Source organism: Silene latifolia, chromosome Y (assembly GCF_048544455.1).
Source record: "Silene latifolia isolate original U9 population chromosome Y, ASM4854445v1, whole genome shotgun sequence".
NCBI classification, from domain to species: Eukaryota; Viridiplantae; Streptophyta; class Magnoliopsida; order Caryophyllales; family Caryophyllaceae; genus Silene; species Silene latifolia.
The window spans coordinates 218,178,389-218,198,887 of record NC_133538.1 but is presented as its reverse complement, the minus strand read 5'-3'; the positions used below and the strand labels follow the sequence as shown (position 1 = coordinate 218,198,887).

Below are 20,499 nucleotides of genomic sequence, written 5' to 3'. Positions count from 1 at the left end.
AAATTATTTATAAAATTATAAAAATAAAATTAAGTTATATAAATTAAATGATAATTGGAAAAAAATGAGAATATCTTTAGTGGGGTGATTATGTGAGAAATGATTGAAATTGTTGGAAAGTGGAAAATGATTGAGTTGATGACCTAGGTCGTGACCTTCTGCTTGGGAGGGTAAAAGTGGGTCAAGGTTAATAAGGTGAGATTAAGAGTAAAACCGGGTGTCCGGGTCGCGACCTAATTAGCGCGACCTTTGCTTGAGGATGGTCTTATGTGTAGAGATAAAGTTTTGGCAACTAACACAATGACGTAGGATTGCATAGTTGATTTGAAAAGCCTATAGAATTCCAATTTGTTAAGTACTCTCAATTATCACATAAAACTAACAATATAAACATGATAAAATTTTTATTAACCCGATTAAATTAGTTTTGTAAGATAGAATTTGCATAAATATTGGGATAATTATACATAATATTATTTTAAATAAAATTGCGTCATTCTTTATTTCTTTTATAATAGATATTTAACAGTTTCACAAGAAATCCCATTTGACCAACTTAATGAAAAACTTTTGTATAAATATTGTTAATCAATTAGCTAAAGTTCAATAATTTTTCTATTAATAAATGTACCTTGTACTATGGAAGTGCCAATAGTCGTAAAACAAATTAAAACTCATTACATCCACTTAATTTTACACCTTTTTTTTGTTTTCTTTTGATGAGTACCCTTCTCTTTTGGACGTGTAATATCCAGCAGGCTATCCCACTTAACTCACCTCCGTCTTCAACCTGCCGAATTACGCATCACCACCCATCAACCCCAATACAACACTGAAATCGCAGATTAATCTCCGTCAATCTCCTCCCCAAACTATGATCTATTTACATCCTACCTCCCACTTTCAGTAGCCTATTATTGAATCCTCATCCTCCATTTTTTCCTTTCCGATTTCGATTACTCCAACATCTATCTGCTATCTAAGTTTGTTTGCATATGTACGATTGTTTGAATCTATCTTTTAATTTGATATAACTGTTGTATTTAACTCTCGATTCGACTTGCAAAACCCCAAATTAGGTATTTTCAATTCTTCGGGGTTGATGTATAGGGTTTCATCAATCGGGTTTGCTGTATAGGGGTTTTTATTTGCTGCTGGTGCTCCGTTGTTCAACAACAACGTTACATAAGAATTGGCGATTTGATGAAGCCGATGTTACCTACCCTCGTTCCTGACTTGCTGGTTTCATATCTTCCCTTAAAGGCTCGTCCAACTCAGTTATGTCCCCCTTCATTATCTCCCAATTCTACTTTTTCTTCTTGGTTGGGTCTATTGTTCTTCTATGTGTAATCTTAATTAGCTGGCTTATGGTTGTATGTTCCGGTTTATCATGTTCGACTCTTGCATTAGAACTCTACTTTGATGACATAAATTAAGTAAGCTAAAGCCACATAGTTGGCTTCTTCAGCTGCATGATCAAGACAACATAATAGAAGTTGTTAAGAACCTGTGTGGACGATGTATGAACTATGAAATTAAAGCTGCTTGTTCGATTTTGACGGAAATTCTATGATATTAGTCGTTAGTTACTTGTAATTGATTCTCTGTGTCGTGGAAAACTACTTGTTTTTCTATAATTTTTCCACTTGTTTTTCTATATTTAGGGGTATTGTGATGATTGCACAACTTAAACATCATTTGAGGTACTTCAAAATTGTGCATAAAAGAAAAAAATCTGATGCTTGCTCTACAATTTGGGTATCACTTTGACATAAGTACTGGTTTTTTCTCTCTAAATTTTTTTTATACGTGCCTTCTCTTTATTCTCAGTTTGTCTCACCAGTGCATATTACTGAAAATGTTTGTTCCACGGTATTCAATCTCTCTTTTTCGCAAATCACGATAACGTACTCTAAAGTTATGGTCTGTACTGTTTTTTTGTTTTTTCTTGTTTGGGTCATAGTATGCATATCTGTGTAATAGAGATAATATTGTGTTCTATGTATGTTCTCAAAATTAGAGCTTTTATGTTTGCTTAACTTGTACATCCTTTCTATAAGATTACACGTAGATTGATTTTTTGCCCAAATAATCTTATTACTGCAATTGCTTGTATAAATATTTTACTAAATGTCGGACTTACGGTTTTAAATATTATAGGTAAATAATGGAAAGATTATTATCTAAAAAATGTACTTCAGTAGTGTGCAGACTTTATATGCTTGAAGCTGTAACATGACTTCGGTATCCAGGAGTCTATACAACTGTCCAAAAAACAATAAACCTGCATAGAATGGACCCTTCAGGATAGTGAGTGTAGATTGTTAAATACTTCTTTATAGACGATGTTCCTCGTGTGTCCTTTGTACTCTTGTGTTGAATCGTCGATGAAGAATTTTAGACCTTCTGGGGAGGTCGTCCTTGAGGCTACTACATATAATTGTCCATGACTAAATACGGGCCTTGGCAAATAAATTCCTACATGCTTTAGGGTCTGTCCTTGACTTTTGTTAATTGTCATTGCATAACATGGTTTTAGGGGATATTGCCTTCTCTTAAGTACGAATGGGATTTTTATGTCTGATGTAGTCATTATTATCCTTGGTATAAGAACTTTTTCACCCAGCTTTGAACCCGTTATTATTTTCCCCACGACTATAAACTTTCCAAGGTAAGTTATAATCAGACGTGTACCATTACATAACCCATGTGACGGGTTTATGTTTCTCAGCAGCATTACTGGCATCCCTACTTTAAGCTTTAACTCATGGTGTGGCAACCCTTGTAAGTTGAGGCTGTTTAAGTACTCTCTTGGATAAGATGCAAACTGGTCTTCAGATTCAGTTGATGCTGTGCAGACCTCATCACAACTCCGATAGAGCACCTCCTCACCCGACACCAAGTTTGCCATGTGGTTGTTTATCATGTCTGCTGTCTCATTTAAGGGAGTGAGTATTGCTCTTTCTCTTAGATAATCTTCGTTTTTATGGCTGGTTGCAAAATCTGGGTACATCTGATTAACTACTACCTCAATGTTTAATGTTCCCTTACTACCAATGTATTGTTCTGGTATCTCTATCCATGTTTCTTCCGTGTCATTCTCTTCTGCCTTGGCCTCTAACGTTCCATCTCCCATGGCTAGCAACCATTCATTAAATGCTCGATTTCTTTCTTGCTTTTCCCGATCACTGTTAAGCGTGTATACCGTACATTCATTCCATATGTACGATCTGCTAATCGATGCTTGTACTACATCTTGCCTTCTTCCCTTGGTTATTATAGGCAATACTTGGCGGAAGTCCCCGCCAAGTAGGATCGTCTTCCCGCCAAATAGCTTAGATCTTGCTCCTTTATCTTTAAATGCAACTATGTCTCTCATTGTACGATCTACTGCTTCAAAAACAAATCTGTGATCCATTGGTGCCTCATCCCATATAATTAAAGACGTCTCCCTAAGGAGCTATGCAAGTTGGCTCTTTTGCCCTATGTTACATGTAGAGTCGTCGAATAAGTCAATATGGATGGCTAGTCTGCTATGAGCTGTCCTTCCTCCCGGCAGTAGTAATGCCGCAATACCTAATTTAAGAAATTTAAAACATACCGTTTTTGTTAGTGCAATCTTTAATAATTTCTCTTTATACTGAAGGTTTTATAATAAGTATTCGCGTACTCACCTGAAGATGCGACGTTCAGGACTATCTTACCCTCTGATCTTACCTTTGCTGAGATGGCCCTGTATAAAAACGTCTTTCCTGTGCCTCCGTGTCCGTATAAGAATATTACTCCTCCTGTCTCTGTCTCATTCTCTACTGCCGTTATTACTTTGTCATAGACTAACCGTTGTTCAACGTTGAGTTGCTGCACTTTTTGTGTCCACTCACTGGCCATTTGCTTGCGGTCGTACAGACGTTCATCTCGAATTAGCTTGTTTTCCAATCCATTTATATCTTCAAATTTTGGAAGAGGCATATTGGTAATGTCTTTCAGTGTCTTCCCATACCTTAGAAGTATTTTCTCGACCTCAATTAATGTATATGATTTCTTTGCTTCCTCCGTTAGCTCGAGATTTGGATGACAGAAGAGTCTTCTCTTCTGCCTCTCGATGTCCTCTGAGAGCATTTTATAACTTCCATTCCATAGTTGCAGGACGTCCGTTACTTCACAGAATAAGAGCATCGTGACGAATAACTCCCGAAGTTGTGAAGGCATTGCCCAGCGACCTGGCCAAGGCGTCGTGCCATTCTATATCATTACTTAGTAGGCCGTGTGCAAAGAATGCTTCCTTGTAGGTTGGGTACACGCGGTCCTTCACAGTCCTTATGTCCTCGAAATTTTGGGCACCTTTAACGATATTTAGAAGCAAAAGAAGATAATAACGCTCTCCGACGGTGGGATGTACAAAAACAATCCTACCTATGCTCATCCCCTGTTTCCTTTTTGTCCATCCCTTATTCCACACATACTCTGTGGGTAATTGTGCATATGTTAGAGCTCTTGCTTCCGGATTTAGAGTATTTGTAGACATCCACGCTGTTAGCATTGTCTCCTTCTCACTGGCCCGTTCTATGACCACTTCTAAACGTTCATGATCCCTTAGCACTACGGCTTGTTCTCCCTCCAAGTGCACTGGTAATCGTATCACACTTGGGTTTCTCTCTAAAATGTCAAACTCGAAGATTCTCCATGCACTTTCGCAGGCTGATAGGTATCTACAATCGAGATATGATTTAATCTCATCATCTTGACCTCCTGTCAAGACCATAGTTGCCTTATCCAGGCCTTTGAGAATGTACTTAAAGAGATACTTAATCGCACGAGCGGTGTTGCACCATTCGACATTTAAGTGCGCTTCAAACATTAAAAGCAAACCCGGATTGTAAGGCACGATGTACCTATTGTCTAGGTGGTGGACTCCCTTTTGTATGTACCTGAAGAAAATGCCAGTAATCTTTATACGTTGAAGTTTGTTAATAAAGGTTATATTTAAAATTGAATGTAGCGTACCTGTCATTTTCTCGCCTTCTGTATACCGGGTAGCCATTGTTGTCTAGCACCGTTTCCTGATTAGTCTGCTTTGGGAACTTCTTACCGCACGTGTTATTGATCATACACGAGCAGTTAGGGTTCATCTTCCCGCATGGTCCATGAACCATATATCGAGATACTGCTTTATACAGTTCAGGTTCTTTCTCTCTGTCAGAGATTTCCACACAAATAATATTGTCGATGAATTTTGTGGTTAGATCCACCTCCTCTTTCTTTATCCATAGAAGTATGTGTGCATGTGGTAATCCTCTCTTCTGGAACTCGATTGTATATACATCTGCTTAGGTGACAGAGAAGTGCTGTGTTATTGATAATTTATATTGATATAATCTTCAACAAATAATTTATTAAATAAAATAACAGTTGGTTGCTTTGTGTATTAGTAGTTTTGTTAATCGAACAGGTTTAGTGAAAGGTCTACCTGCAATAACCGTCCCGAAATAACGTTTTTTTTTGAGATAATCCATTAACTGTCTGAGTTTAAGCTTGAAAACCCTTGCTACAGGTCTGTCCTCAGCTTTCTGTCCGTCTATGTATTTTAACATACTCTCCACTTCCGGCCATTTCGGATTTGCAGTTAAGGTAATAAATAAATGCGGATTACCAAACCACCTGCACTTTGCCATTTCGTCCTGATAATTCTATTGCATATACCTTACGCATCCTGTGAATGTCGCTGGTAGTATTATTCTGGTTCCAACCGCCGCCCCCACATGATCACCTTTGTTAACAGCATCACAAATGTTGTTTAAGAGGTCACAACGTAGAGATGGCTGGTTATATCTTATGAATAAGAGTCTTTCAGATTCAATTGCACAATAAATATCAACAATGTATTGGTGTAGTAACTTCCCTCCACGAAGCAAAGCATACCCTTCTTTCACTCTTTGTTGTATCCGATAAGCATAATACTCCCTCATTGTTACACACTTCCGTTTGCCTGCCTTTTTTTTTTTATTCCCATCCTCATAATACTCTATGTCAAGATGGAAGCTATCCTCTCCATAGGGAAATAGAAGAGGGTACTGTAAGGCCATGAAAGATGGATGAAGCTCAGTTATTCTTTTTAAACCCTTTTCTTTGTGCTCAACTATGATATCTCTTCCAGCATTGGCGCCTCCTGCATCGCCCACAATGAGCGCAGCGACTTCTGATACAGTCGGACTGTTATATACTCTGTCTTTAATGGCTTTGCTGTCTCTGTGACCGAGTATCCTTATGGATACATTAATATTCCTGTCCTCCTTAATCCTTTGCTGTGCCATGCGGAATGTTTTTGCTAGTGGGTTGATCTCGTCGAGAATATTCTTCAAACCAGAGAGAATATTTTTGTCTAGTTGTATGTTGCTCGTGTCTTTTCTAACCACGTTTGCACGCATATCTAATTATGATGCTGTGTCATAGATATAAAGTTGCAAAAAGGAAGGTGGCCTTTCCCCGACTGGTAATAGAGATCCAATGAAGTGACTGTTCTGACCGCTGATTCTGAATGTGTAGGGGCCTGGAGTGTTATAGACTGATCTGTCAATCTTTGCATCCATTGACGTGAATGCAAACGAAGAATTGTACATTCGTATGTTCTCTCTAAACTTTCGCGATTTTGAATCTTGGTTATACTCCATTAAGTTTTTTAAAAAGTCTGGCGGATCTTTTATCTTCAATAGTCGCACGATTCCCTCCCTACAACACATATTGAAACTTATTTGTGTCCTGTTACTGTTCTTTTTCATTCTTTCTTCATACCACATGATTGCCTCACATATTCCACAAAGATAGATCGGTTGGCTTAAGCTGAGATATTTTGTGCTTGTTTGTATAGTTTCAGAGTCTACGAATTAGAATTAATATTAATAATGGTTAGTATTGAGTGATCATGATAATGTTTGAGGCTTCTCTGATTAGAAGGCTGACTGTTAATCAACTTAATTGTTATTCGAAAGTTATTAATTTCGGTTGGATTAGTGAGCTTACCATATTGTTGTTGTGAACCCCCGCAGTAGTATAAGAAAATAAATACATAATAAGCAGCAGAAATACGTTTTATTTTTTTTTTTTTTTTTTTTTTTTGAAACTTTTTGAGGCATACTACGGAGATCACATAGACCGTCTGAAAACACACCGCAACGTAATTTATTTACAACATAAAAAAATATATACATACAATACACACGTATGTACAAGGGATTCTCGAATCCCTCAAAATGAGCTACCGTGTCTCAAAGTACGAGCACAGACGTTACAAAATGGGGTACGTTGTTGCCTCCGCAACACTCGCTAGCACTCCTTTGGTAACCCCCAACAAAATAACCGATCTACAACCTGACATTCATCAACAATCAGTGAGTCCTGGCCATATTACAAGGTAATAACACAAATAGAAAATAAAACTGATTGAATTACCAAATACTCAACATGGTATAATAATTATTTTGTGTAATGACATAATACAAATGCTAGATCAATCAATTATATAAACAATAAAAGACATGTACAATTAAGAAACTCAAGTAAACAAATGATTCCGAATAACGTCATAATAACGGGTGCGGGAAGAACCTAATGGACTACATAGTGGACTGGTCCCAGTGTACTAATGCTAATCAACCATAAAAAAAAATAACCAACGATCTCCCGGTAAGGCCACGATTATATACGTCCTTAGCTTAAGCCGATATTGAACCTCCGGAGGTTCACCACCGACTCTCAAGACCAGAACAGATACTTGATTCAACGATTGCGATACAACCCGCAAACCCGAGACCCGAAGCCTGGCACATAACCGTACCGGGGTCGAGTAACCTCGTACCCAACACTTAGCACATAACCGTACCAAGGTTCAAATACGAGACGATCGTGACAAAAGAAGGTTAATTAGCATTAGAACGACACACACCTTGTTTATTTACCAAACATAGAATAACTACACAACCCAATGACCAAAATCCACCGTCAAATATAGAAATCAAAACACATAAGTATAGGATATGAACAATCCCGAAATCAACCCCAAAACAAAGCAAAATCAGTCTAGAACAGCACCAAAACAGCACTTTAAAAAAAAACAGCAACACTAATATTACAGCAACAAATGAAACAGCAGCAAATAAAAAACAGCAGCTCCAGAACAGCAGCAACATGACAGCAGCAGCAGAACCAGCACAGCAGCAACAGTACAGCAGCAGCAACAATACAGCAGTAGAAAACAGCAGCAACAACAGCAAAACAGCATAACAACAACAATACAGCAACAACAAAACAGCATATAATGAAATCGAATGACATACATGCCCATATATTCCATTTCCATCAAACTACAAGAAAACAAACATCCAATATATACCACCTTATTTAAATTATAACCATTCATATTTATTGCTAATTAAATTCATCTATTATAAGTAATATCGAGTAAGTCGTCATCGTTACCTTACCCGAGCTCCTTAATATTTAACAGCGTAAGGATCCTCCTCCGGATTGTCAAGTCCCGCACCTACAACCGTCTTATCATTAATAGAACTCAAATCATGATTACCCATGAACTAGGTTTATGAAAAACCTTAATAAAAACTGATTTTACTTACTGTAAACTGAAGGAGACGGTGAGAGGATCGTTAAGGAATGAAAATCGTTGAAAACCGTCGCGAAACGAAGCAGCGGGATCGATTTAGAGCTAGGGAATTGAGAGGAAATAAAAAAAAGAAATAAAGGAAGATGGTGGAAGGTAAATGACGTGAGGAATGAGGGAGTTGGGTGGGTTTTAGAATCGTTCTCACACATTCTTCGTCATTAAGCAATTTAACTAGTTTCTAAAACCGTCTCAAGTTAATATGATAGTGAAACGGAATTAATATTAAATGAATTTAATGAATGAAAATAAAAATAAAAATTAATTCAGCTAGTTACGTAAATAATACGTTATTAGCCAATTTGGAATTATAAACGTAATTAGCAGATTCTGACAAATTTGCTAATTTAGCCGAATAAATTCAAAATAGCAGATCTAATTATAAAATTTTCGGGTGTTACAGTTGTTCATATGAATATATTGGCATGTCTGAGTTAAAATCCTGGTGTAGCAAGTCGGGAGCTGTTAAAGGTGCCGTTTGTGCGTTGCTTGGTTCTCCATGCTGCACAATCTCTGCAGATAATGGATGTGTCTTTGAACATCCTGAAACTGTATTGGGAATGCAATTTTAATTGATATTTTAATTTTATGTTGTATTTCTGGAAATAGCTATCGAATTTGAGTCTTACCTGTTTCTTGAGCTTCGTGAACTTGTTTATCCTCATGCAACTGTACGGACCTGTCTTGAATTTGGCGTCCCAAATCCACTCTTCGTGTGCTGTAATGTGTAAATAGTTGTTTTTTAGAACCCACGGTTTCTCGTGCTGACTCTATATTATTTGGGTGTACAGTTGTTGGGTCGGTGAGAGTGACTGGACTTGGGATTCGGTTTTGACCTCTATCGGTATGCAGATGAAGCTGTGGCTGTCCTGAAGGTGTAGGAATGTCTTCTTGAGACTGCGCAATTGAGGTATGATGCTCATGTCTGTCCTGACCTAATCTCTGTCGTTTCTTAAGTCTTTGTTGTAGCATACGACTTTTTCTATTCTCCTTGGAATTCGAAACGAAAGAAATATTATCAGACATCTTCTCTGATCTTGAACGTTTTAAGAAGGCAATGTGTTTTTGAAACTTGTGTAGGGATTAAAAGGTCGATCTCAACTGTATATATAGCTTTGCATAAACTGTGGGAGTTAAGTTTGGATTCTATTTTACTAATATGAATAGAAATCGAAATTGAGTGCTTGTAGGTTTGCAACCTATGGTTGGGTTAGGATTCTATTATTATACTAATAATATTTTTAAAATCGGTTTAGGAAAATATACTAATATTGTGAAGATGGGAGTATAAGTTGATCTGAAATTCTTTAATTTTACACTCAGTTTGGGAGAGGAAATTGTGTTATTGTTAAACACTTTTTGAGATTAAACTCCATTTGTTTAATGTTAAATCAAATTAATCTCATGAAGGGGTTGCAAGGTAGAATTCATATGTGAACATAGGTTTGCAGGAATAGACAGATTTTCACACGTTAAAAAAATTAGGGTTAGATAATGTCTTTACTATACTATTACAGGTGTTATTATTACTAAGAAAGTTGGAGTCGGAATAGGACTGTCTATCCCTTCCAATACAGAATAGAATGCAATTATTATAGTCTTATACTTTGTATAATCCATAATGAAAAACAGAATGTAATAGTGAGTCAAATCAAAATAAGATTCATCTTTTTAATAGTCAGTCTGTGATAGGTATTTTCTCCTGTAGCTATTTTATTTTTCGTGTGTTGCTGGTGGTAAAGTCTTTTGTATGAAATTAACGATAATTATTGTAAAACTTCGAGACTCACAAATCTTACCTTACACAATTCAAAGTACTCCGTAGTCTACCAAGATTGAACCCTAATATATGTGATTACTTGTTTGTTTCATTGTTACAGCAAGGATGAGGAAAAAGCATGGGTAAGATTGAGATTGAGATTGTGTACAGCTTCAGTTATGGGTTGGTAAGATTTTTAATCGATGATAAGCATATTAACGGAAAGTAATTGAGAAATATAGAGGAAAGGTAATTTAGAAATATTATAACTGTCATAGTAAGTAATGGAAAATGCTGATAGTATTGAAATGGTTTGAATACTACATGATAAGAGTCTTATTTCACTAGAACATGAATAAATATTTAAACTAACTATTTCAACTCTACGTAAAAGAGTCTTATTTTTCTAGAATATATGAATACTAGTTTAAGACCCGTGCAAAGTTGCACGGGTATATAATTAAGGAAATTTCGGAACAAATTATAAGAAGCTTGTAAAGAAGCACAACATTACTTTAAAGCACTTCTTAAGGATTCCGTAATTAGTAAACTAACGAATCTTTAGGCATGTGCTTAAGAATAATTATGAATAGCTTGTGGAAAGAAAAATAAACATTTTTACATATCAAGATATTCTTTAAACAATTGTCCGAAAATAATGGAATTAGAACCCTTGAACTAAAGTTAAGATGTATCAAATAGCCTTTCTCAATAAGTTAAACAACCAATTTGCGCTAGATATTCCCACTTCATTACAAACATATTCAACCACATATAAAGGGTGGTCACATATAGCTACTTGTTCGTGAACTTTTCCTTGCCATACAACAATGCGAGAACATTGTCTTGAGACGCTTCTCATAAATCATCATCCATAAGAGCATAACTGATAACTTATACGATACCTCTTCCACAAGAAAACCTTTCGTCCTACACACATCATTCCTTTTCTTGCAAATGATCTTGTGATCTTGTGATTTTGAAGTCAAGGTTTATGTAGCTCTCATCTTGATGTTTGCCTTCATACCATGATTACTTAAACTGTATTCCTTGGCTTCTTTTAGGACCTCTTCCATTTCCACTACTATTGTTAGGTGCCTCCAATCCTAAACAATAAGTCAAGAAAACAATAGTTATTCAAAATGTTCTCCAAAATTCCTAACGTAACATAACAACAAAATGATGGTAGTCGAGATGGAAAATTTAGTATATAAGGAACATTTAATTTAAGAAAAAATAAACTCAAATTCATTGAAATTTAGTAAAATACACATAGTACATGTACATTCATGAATAATAATATCACAGCTCGTAATATAAAAAACCTGAACTATGATATACCTCGACATAATTAAGTTGGGCCAAGTCAACTCATAAATGTGACGCTTTAATAAAGCATCATAAAAAAACAATAGATGTTCCCCAAATTTTTAAGGGCCGGCATATTAATCTCCAAGATAGTAGGCAAATTCCACTTAACCTTTTAAGTTATGTTACCAAATTCCATACCATTGAAAGCAATCGGAATATTTATTACCAAATCAGACGGCTAGAAAACTTCGTAAAGCACAAATATTATGAAAACTCAAAAAACATCAATAATAAAATGCTATTATAAGCAAAAATGCTGACAAATATGTCTCATGAGCTCAAATTTCCTTTTCAAGATATATATGTCTCGCTTAAGCTTCATCTTTTTATGCATTCGATTATTCGTTTCTATAGTTTTACCATTATAGAGAAAAGAGGAATTGAAAAAAAAAAGGACAATAAAAAAGGTAGGCACTATATACTATACTTATTCGTCTTAATCATTTGTTTACCTATTCCATTGAGGGCGTCTCAATCAATTGGTTCGCTTGTCAGTCAATAGTTGGCCCCTTCCCTATCCTTGGTTTTTGTGCAAAAATCAAAAGTAAACGAATATCGAGAATCGGGACAAAGGGAGTATTATTACCTAATATGGAGTATATTTTTTCATCTATTAAGCCTCTCATAAAAGGAAATTTGTCTGTAAACCTCTCAAATACAAAGTAGTGGACAAACCCCTTTAACAAACCTCTATTACAAATGCTCAAATGATGACACAACCACCTAAAAGAAGATTATACTTATGGTATTAAAACTGCAAGTTACTCCCTTCTATTCACCATTTTCTTCCCTATTTCCTTAAACGGATTATTCAGGTTTTCTTCCCATTTCTTATTTTGGAAACTTTTACTCTTATTTTATTCATTCCTTTCTCCTATCATCAAACCCCACCCAACTCTTTTACTCATATTTTATTACTTTCCTTAATTTGTGGCCCCACAATTCCTTATTTAACTCATAATTATTCATCCATCTCTCCTATCATCAAACCCACACAACCCTTTTACTCTTATTTTATTCTTTTTCTTAATCTTTGAGCCCTTAGCAAAAGGGAACAATATGGAGAATAGGAGGGAGTATAACATTTTAGTCTCATGCAACCTTAAAGAGATATACTAAAATAATTGTCTGAAATTTTCCACGCTCGATAACGCTATAACGAAATAAAGGTGAAAAATCTGAAAATAAAGGTTTATAAAATTTGCAATTTGCCAACAACGAATCCTCTTGATGATCAGCTAGACACAATTTTAATTGTGGTTACCTCGGTTATAAGTGATGGTGTTTGTGTTCTTCTATTCAATTAGAGAGCACCTCGTCAAGGATAATAGAAAGCATCTACAATGATATTTTGTTAGAAAATTGTACACGAACTGAAAAGACAATAATGAAAACCGCACCGAATCGCTATGCTTTCCTAATAGAACAATTCGACCCTTACTTTAGTGCTTGGGTTGTATCGAACTTTCTATTGAGATAAGACGGTTGCCCTTGTATTCGGCACAGAATACAGAGATATAATTAAGAAGTATTTTTAAGTAGTTTGTTATTTTTTGTTCAATGATGCAGAAGATGAGATTGTCTATTTTTCCAAACATCTTGAACCCCATTCTATTTATATAGATATGAAAAGGTGTAGGGGGATGTATTTGTGAAGAGTAGTAACTTTTCACAAATTCCGACATATTAAATGTCTATTGTGGGAATTAAAACCCGTCAAAGTTTCCGGGCATTGCCCAAAGCCCCTGTCATAGTTGTTCAAATGAAAACTATTAAAGTAAATTCATAAATAATTATGCAAGTGTACACTCCGTACTACCCGAACTTACATTATATTATAACGAACTTACCCATCTACGAACCAAACCTGAGTACGCTAAAATGAACCGGTAATTACACTTAAATTACCAACATTCCTCCCCCATTTAAGCGTAATTCAAGATTTTAAATAAGTTAACAAACATACAAATTTATGCATAAATGAAAATGTCACGAAGATTGAATTTCCACATAGTGAAATTACACATTCCAAATATTCGAGTATCGGGGTGTGACTAAGCATTGAACCCTTTCTACCCATTTTGAATACATGAAGATAACTCACACATAAATTAATTTACTTCTAAAATTACGAAACTGACACTTATTTACAAGCCTAGTGTCCCATATCTATTCATGAACATATCGAGTCAAACCCATACTCCTTGAAGCAATTTGTACTTCATGTTCATATAGGTTGATTCTTTTCATCGTGTCCTTGCAAACACACTTTTTCAAAAGATCAACCTTACAACATGCAAGTCTAAGCACACACCTCGGGATATAAATTATTGTGTGCTTCAATCTCTTAACAATAGGCCTTCCACATTGAATTCAGCCCCTAACGTTGTATTAGAGGGGAATTGGGTATCCTATCGCCAAGGATCTTATACGAGTTTTAGTCTCATCCCGTCAAACGACTTTATAACCAAGTCCCTAATTGATCCTTTATGCAAAGTGATCAACTAAAAATTGAGATCTCACAAAACAACCAATATCAATTCCCATTTATGATAGTCCATAAATCGTGTTATAACAAACACCCCGGTGCGCACCGTTATTCACTATCAAAATTATATGAATGAAATTGGTCAAAATATATTTTGGAACATCGTAGATTATTTTTCTAAGCTACTTAGCCTTTTAACCAGCTATATGCTAACACTACGCATACCAACTCCAATGTCAAATTCTTAAGACAAATCCGCTTCTTGGAAACCATAAGCTAATGGTGCCTCCCATAAGCAAGAACACTCTAGCACTTGTAGAAATGACCATCTACATTAGTAATTCAATTTGCATAACATTATCCCTCTAAAACCGAAGGAAGACCGACATAGGACAAACCATAATTCTGGTTTACTTTATACATTTTCACACTTGCCTAATCGCTTGCCAATGATGAATACTAGCTATACTAGTATACTTACTCAACTTGTCAAGTCGCAACAATTAGCCCTTGTAAAAACCCGAGTTATGACTCAACTATCACTATTTAGATAAAAGCATAATACTTGACCCTTGGGAGTATTAACCGGAAAATAATAATCATACTCTTACCCTTGACCCTTACACCAAGGATCATATTACCTCCCCCATGTCCTTCATTGAAGAACACGTTGATAGAACCACCTTTTACAAGCTAAGTCATCTTTGGTTTATGCCAAAGACCGACTAATTATTAATTCTACAACAAATGATAACTTCCATAACTGGACTTGTCAAATAACTGTACATTCAATGCTACTATTGATTTACCACTTAGATGAATAAACCACCATGAGTCCATAATCTCACCATGGTAATCACAAATCATCATTCCCGAGATTATATAGTAAAATCAATTACATATATAATAAAACTTTAAAAAGCTTTACACAAGATATTAACATGTTAGACAATCATTACAAAACAATTAGTACACTAGCAAAACATATTAAACAACCGAATGTGAGGTTTAACACAACTTTCAAAATTTATATCCTTTGGGTGAGTTTCATTTCCTCCTTGAAAATTAGGCTACCTAGTTACCATTTACGGGCACTTAATACCGCCTTATATCAATACACCATGATATTAATCCACATATGTATACCTATATGTTACCGCTTAATATCCACATTTTCTTGTATTACATTCAAGGAACATACATAACACACTCATTCCCAGTCTATAGGACTCATTTTCATACATTATATAACATATAATAAAACTTATGAAAACAATACTAGTATAATTACTAGCAAACAAGCATAGTGAAAACACTACAAACATCTAAATCCATATAAATTTACATCAAATAAAATTGTCACTGAACTACAACATAGTCAACACATTATGATAGCTCATAAACAATTTTAAGATGATCATTAAAGCATTTGATGATAAAAACATCATAAATAAAACATTATTCACTCAAACATCCATGTGAGCATAAAATTATTGAATATTAACCACAACAATAACCATGATCATTTTTAAAACAATTGATCAAAGAAACATACTCAATATGATATATTACATATATGATCAATTAACAACTCTTGATCAAAAATTGATATTAATATACCCATCTCATTAAACGTGTCCTAAATAACTTATAAGGAATAACAATTAGACGAAAATTGACATAAAATATGTCTCTTTTCACGGGTAACTCTCCAACTTCTCCTTTGACCAACACATGGTGTCTCAAGTCATTATTAATCGGAACTTGACACCTTGCAAAACCAATACACTATGCATCTGAGCCATACAAGCACCCGTATGATACCACTCAATCACGCATTACCGTGTATCGTATCAAGGAAGATTCATTAGAGATTTCACACTGCATCTTTTGGATTACCATAATCAAAAGCCAAATGCTAAATTCTTGTCATGAATACTCATGTATGCCATATTGCATGATCTTTGGTCTGTTTCTTAATTTGCGCATGCTCCATTGAAAAGCAATGGCGTTGTGTTGTTAGAAAATTGTACACGAACTGAAAAGACAATAATGAAAACCGCACCGAATCGCTATGCTTTCCTAATAGAACAATTCGACCCTTACTTTAGTGCCTGGGTTGTATCGAACTTTCTATTGAGATAAGACGGTTGCCCTTTGTATTCGGCACAGAATACAGAGATATAATTAAAAAGTATTTTTGAGTAGTTTGTTATTTTTTGTTCAATGATGCAGAAGATGAGATTGTCTATTTTTCCAAACATCTTCAACCCCATTCTATTTATATAGATATGAAAAGGTGTAGGGGGATGTATTTGTGAAAAGTAGTAACTTTTCACAAATTCCGACATATTAAATGTCTATTGTGGGAATTAAAACCCGTCAAAGTTTCCCGGGCATTGCCCCGAAGCCCCCCGTCATAGTTGTTCAAATGAAAACTATTCCGTAAATTCATAAATAATTATGCAAGTGTACACTCCGTACTACCCGAACTTACATTATATTATAACGAACTTACCCATCTACGAACCAAACCTGAGTACGCTAAAATGAACCGGTAATTACACTTAAATTACCAACATATTTCACACAAACAAAAATCTACTGCATATAATGAATTGAATTAAATTGAACATATATAGGATAGAATAAAAGGAAATGCTTCGTAGAGGATTTCATATGCGAAACAGATACGAATTGAAGTGTAAGAAAAGGTCAAGATTAGCAATTAATAGAGAATTCCCCTCCCAAAACATAATACTTTCCTTTGATTTATTTGAGATTGATCTTATCGCATCTCAGAGAAAGGAAAAAATTCAATGTTCAAATCCAATAAAAGTGATAAACATTATTGTATCATTAATTTATGTAAATTATTTCAATGACATAAGAATGAAAAAAAAATCGTGAAGAACTTACCGTGTGATTGGAATTAATGGCCAAACTTTACAATATCGGCGACTTGCTACATCTTCGCATGCTTCATCTAATGATCACGTATACAAATCTTAAAAAGGATGAAAATATCAATAATTACAAAGGAAAAAAATCATTCAAAAAATCGACTTCATGAGAAGTACGCAGAAAATTCTACCCACGTATGTAATTTTTTAGTACATAATCAAAGAAATTTAATTTAGACAAAAAATTTCAAATGATCGTAATGAACCTTTTCCCCTAATCTAACAGCACCACGGATTAAAATTGTGAGAAATTTTTATTTGAACAAATAGCAATCATATAGTGAGAAATTCTATATACACAATAACTTGTTTAACTCCGTCATATAGTGTGCAATTCCATATAAGCAAATTACTTGAACAAATAGAATAGCCTTATAAATCACCTAGTCTTCTAATTTTGTGTTTTCTTTAACTCCATCATATGGGGAGTAATTCATTTTTTGTTGAAGACCGTGGCATTAAGGCAAAGAGAGATTGTTGTGTATAAGAAAAGTTGAATCTTTTGGTTTAGGCGGCTAGCTTCAGTATTATCATTAGGGTTAGGGTAGTTAGAATTGTGTTTGTGTTATTTCCTGTTAATACGGTGGGCCTTTTTTTTTTTTTTTTGAGGCCATGTATAAAAATTAGTAAAATTGTGTTTTGTTAGAGGTATGTTGATTAGGCGGGAAAAACATCTACTTGGTTTCTGTATTATTATATTATATATAGATAAGGGGAAAAAAACTACTAAGTGAAAACTATATATTGGAGAACTGTCTTCTCATCCTTCCACTAATGTGCCACTTTACTCTTCCTGTTAATCTCGTACCTGCGTTCACAAAAATTAATGTAAGGACTTCAGTGAATAATAGGTGTACAAATAAAATGGTTATACATCACTGTTTACTGTACCTTGAGGTTTTTGCGGTTAATCGTGGTTGTTGATGAGCTTGACCCTTCATCATCGGATGAGATATATTCAAGTTGCCGTTTGCGGGTAGGTGTTTGGGAAGTTTTTTCCATCTTTGATTCCTCAAATGAGTTGCTGTCTAATACTTTCATGACGGCAAATGTCTGCTTGTTATTCTTTCTATTCTGATGATTGAATTTATCAATCTTTACTTTGAACGTAAATGTTTTTTCTTCAAAATTATTTCGAAGTAAGCTTGGGATGAAATCATAGTCCTCAGATGAGGGATCCTGTACAACACAATAATTTTCAGGAGTTGATTATATAACAAACCGGTTTTCTTGATGAGAGGAACGTATAAAGTAGTGAAAATGATGTACCTGTTCTGGATGGGAGTCAAATAATGTGTTTGCATCTTGACCAACCATCCTGTGAGAACTTCCGGTTTGAGTCGTAGTTGTTCTAAAGTTTTGAATGATACAAAGTCAAACCTGTGTCTTGGGATTGTGCAACTTTCGGATGTAATCTTTTTAATGTAAGTGCTAAACTGAAACTTTAACATAATCTTGCTATCACTAACAACACGATACGGTGATTTGTTCGGTTCAATAGCAAAGTGGTTCATCACATAAACGTCGCCCTCAGTGAGACTTGAACGGAACCTTTCAATTAGAGAATTGCCGTATATGGCTGCATGCACGTAACCGCCCTATGGAAGTAAACATTAACGATTTAAGTAGTGGTTCTGGTTAAGTTAGTAGAGCAATAATATATCATGAATTAATATTACGTAAAGAGTGTATTCAGTATACCTCTTCGTCTATAAGAACCATGTCTATGCAGATTAGCTGGCCAGCGACATAAGGATTAGTTACTTCCCAAAGTCGAGATACACGGGCTTTGATTTTTCCGCTTGTCTTGCGTTCGTTCAGTTCGTTGATAGTTGAGTTAGAACTGAAACAGAGAAAATAAAAGAAATTAATATCAATGACTTAATATCAATGTAATGATGAGTATTAGAAAAGCGAGATAAACCTAGATTTGGAAGGTGCCATTGTTGTAGGTAGTTCAGATGGGATAGTTGGTGTGTGGAATTTGAAATACAAAAAGAGCTGTATATATAGTGTGTATAATTCTCCTAACATGAAACTAATTTTATGTTATACAGGAAACTGTTTGGAATTGGGAATAAGCTCAAAAGTGAAGGTTTTATAATAGGAAGAGAATTGCAATGGCTGTACGGACAGCTTTTCGACTATACGGATAAACTTTTTTATTTGATTTTCCCTATTAAGATTTAATTTGAATAATTTAGTTGGCTGTACGAATAGCTTTTTGACTATACGGATAAACTTTTTCTCAGTTTTATGATAGGAATAGGATTGCAATGGCTGTAGGGTTTATTTTTTTTAATGTCTTGTGAAGGGAATAGAAGTGCAATGGTGTACGGAAGAGTTTGGTACTACAATTTGATTGGATATAGTTGGTGTCATTGCACTGTACGTTTAGGTGTTTGTAATATTTTTTATTTTTTTTCCCAATTAAGATATAAATTGAATAATTTAATAATCTTAGGTGATTGATGTACAGTACGGTTGGTTGTCTATAGAGATTTTTTTTTTGTTTTTTTTTCCTAATTGATTTAATTAGATAGATTTATTAACTTTAGGTGTTTCAACAATGTTGGAGACTCTAGAATTGCTCGAAAAAAGCTTCCTTTAATAATATAGATAGATAGATAGATAGATATTGATTATTTCGGGTCGGGCCAGGTCAAAATCCGGGCCTTGTGGTTGGCCCAAACCCTGCCCTATATTCATATTGGGCTTTTTTTGGGCCGGACCACGGGCTTTTTGGGCCAAATTACAGGCCCAAGCCCGAGAAAAAATCGGGCTGGGCCGGGTTCGGGCCTGGGTCATCTGATCAGCTCTAGTTGTAAGTTGTAACCTATCAATAATTTTGAGAATCGAACAGTTGTAAAGGGCAATTCTAAAATTTAATGACATTTTTGAGACAATAAAAGCAACTGCAATATCTTGCTTGGTTCATCTGTTTTCGAAAGTGTTTTTGACGTGATTTTTCGAGACGAAAATAACAAAGTATGAACCATCTTAATCTCCACACGTATATTTTTTTCCCTTCAGAAACATCAACCGCATGGATTGTTTAATCGGCCATTCATATATTTATTTATTAAATATTTATTAATTTTTATATACCATATAATCAATCAATCAATATCTATCTATATTATTAAAGGGGGCTTTTTACGAGTGATTACAAAGTCTCCAACCTTTGCGAAATATCTCAATCAATAAATAATGCTAAAAAATAAGAATTATTGATAAAAGATAATGA

At 35.0% G+C, this 20,499-nt stretch overlaps 1 protein-coding gene and 1 long non-coding RNA gene across 6 annotated transcripts; one reads left to right on the top strand and one right to left on the bottom strand.

Moving 5' to 3' along the window:
• The first annotated feature begins 692 nt into the window (after positions 1-692).
• Positions 693-19,641, top strand: LOC141633043 (uncharacterized). 4 transcript variants are annotated; one of them, XR_012537846.1, is made up of 6 exons: positions 693-997; positions 1,139-1,277; positions 6,544-6,619; positions 9,463-9,581; positions 10,552-10,617; positions 19,310-19,641. It is a non-coding gene; the product is annotated as an uncharacterized LOC141633043 (long non-coding RNA). The 4 variants fall into 4 exon arrangements; XR_012537844.1 differs by having other exon boundaries at positions 697-1,277; XR_012537845.1 differs by lacking the exons at positions 693-997; positions 1,139-1,277 and adding an exon at positions 5,539-5,628.
• Positions 11,031-19,303, bottom strand: LOC141633042 (replication protein A 70 kDa DNA-binding subunit E-like). 2 transcript variants are annotated; one of them, XM_074445539.1, is made up of 6 exons: positions 19,177-19,303; positions 18,954-19,095; positions 18,522-18,850; positions 18,144-18,431; positions 17,209-17,275; positions 11,031-11,536 (listed from the first exon to the last, which is right to left on the bottom strand). In XM_074445539.1, the coding sequence occupies exons 1-4, from the start codon at positions 19,284-19,286 to the stop codon at positions 18,350-18,352; spliced, it is 663 nt and encodes a 220-aa protein (XP_074301640.1). In that variant the 5' UTR covers positions 19,287-19,303; the 3' UTR covers positions 11,031-11,536; positions 17,209-17,275; positions 18,144-18,349. The 2 variants fall into 2 exon arrangements, 1 of the variants encoding a protein (XP_074301640.1); XR_012537842.1 differs by having other exon boundaries at positions 17,636-19,303.
• Positions 19,642-20,499: the final 858 nt, after the last annotated feature.

What these genes read in the sequence shown, in the direction of transcription:
- LOC141633042 (XM_074445539.1), bottom strand. Translation starts at nt 19,286, where the DNA reads ATGTTAGGAGAATTATACACACTATATATACAGCTCTTTTTGTATTTC. An exon ending in ATGGCACCTTCCAAATCTAG is followed by an intron (nt 19,096 to 19,176) that starts GTTTATCTCGCT and finishes TCTCTGTTTCAG; the next exon opens with TTCTAACTCAACTATCAACG. An exon ending in TGGTTCTTATAGACGAAGAG is followed by an intron (nt 18,851 to 18,953) that starts GTATACTGAATA and finishes TTACTTCCATAG; the next exon opens with GGCGGTTACGTGCATGCAGC.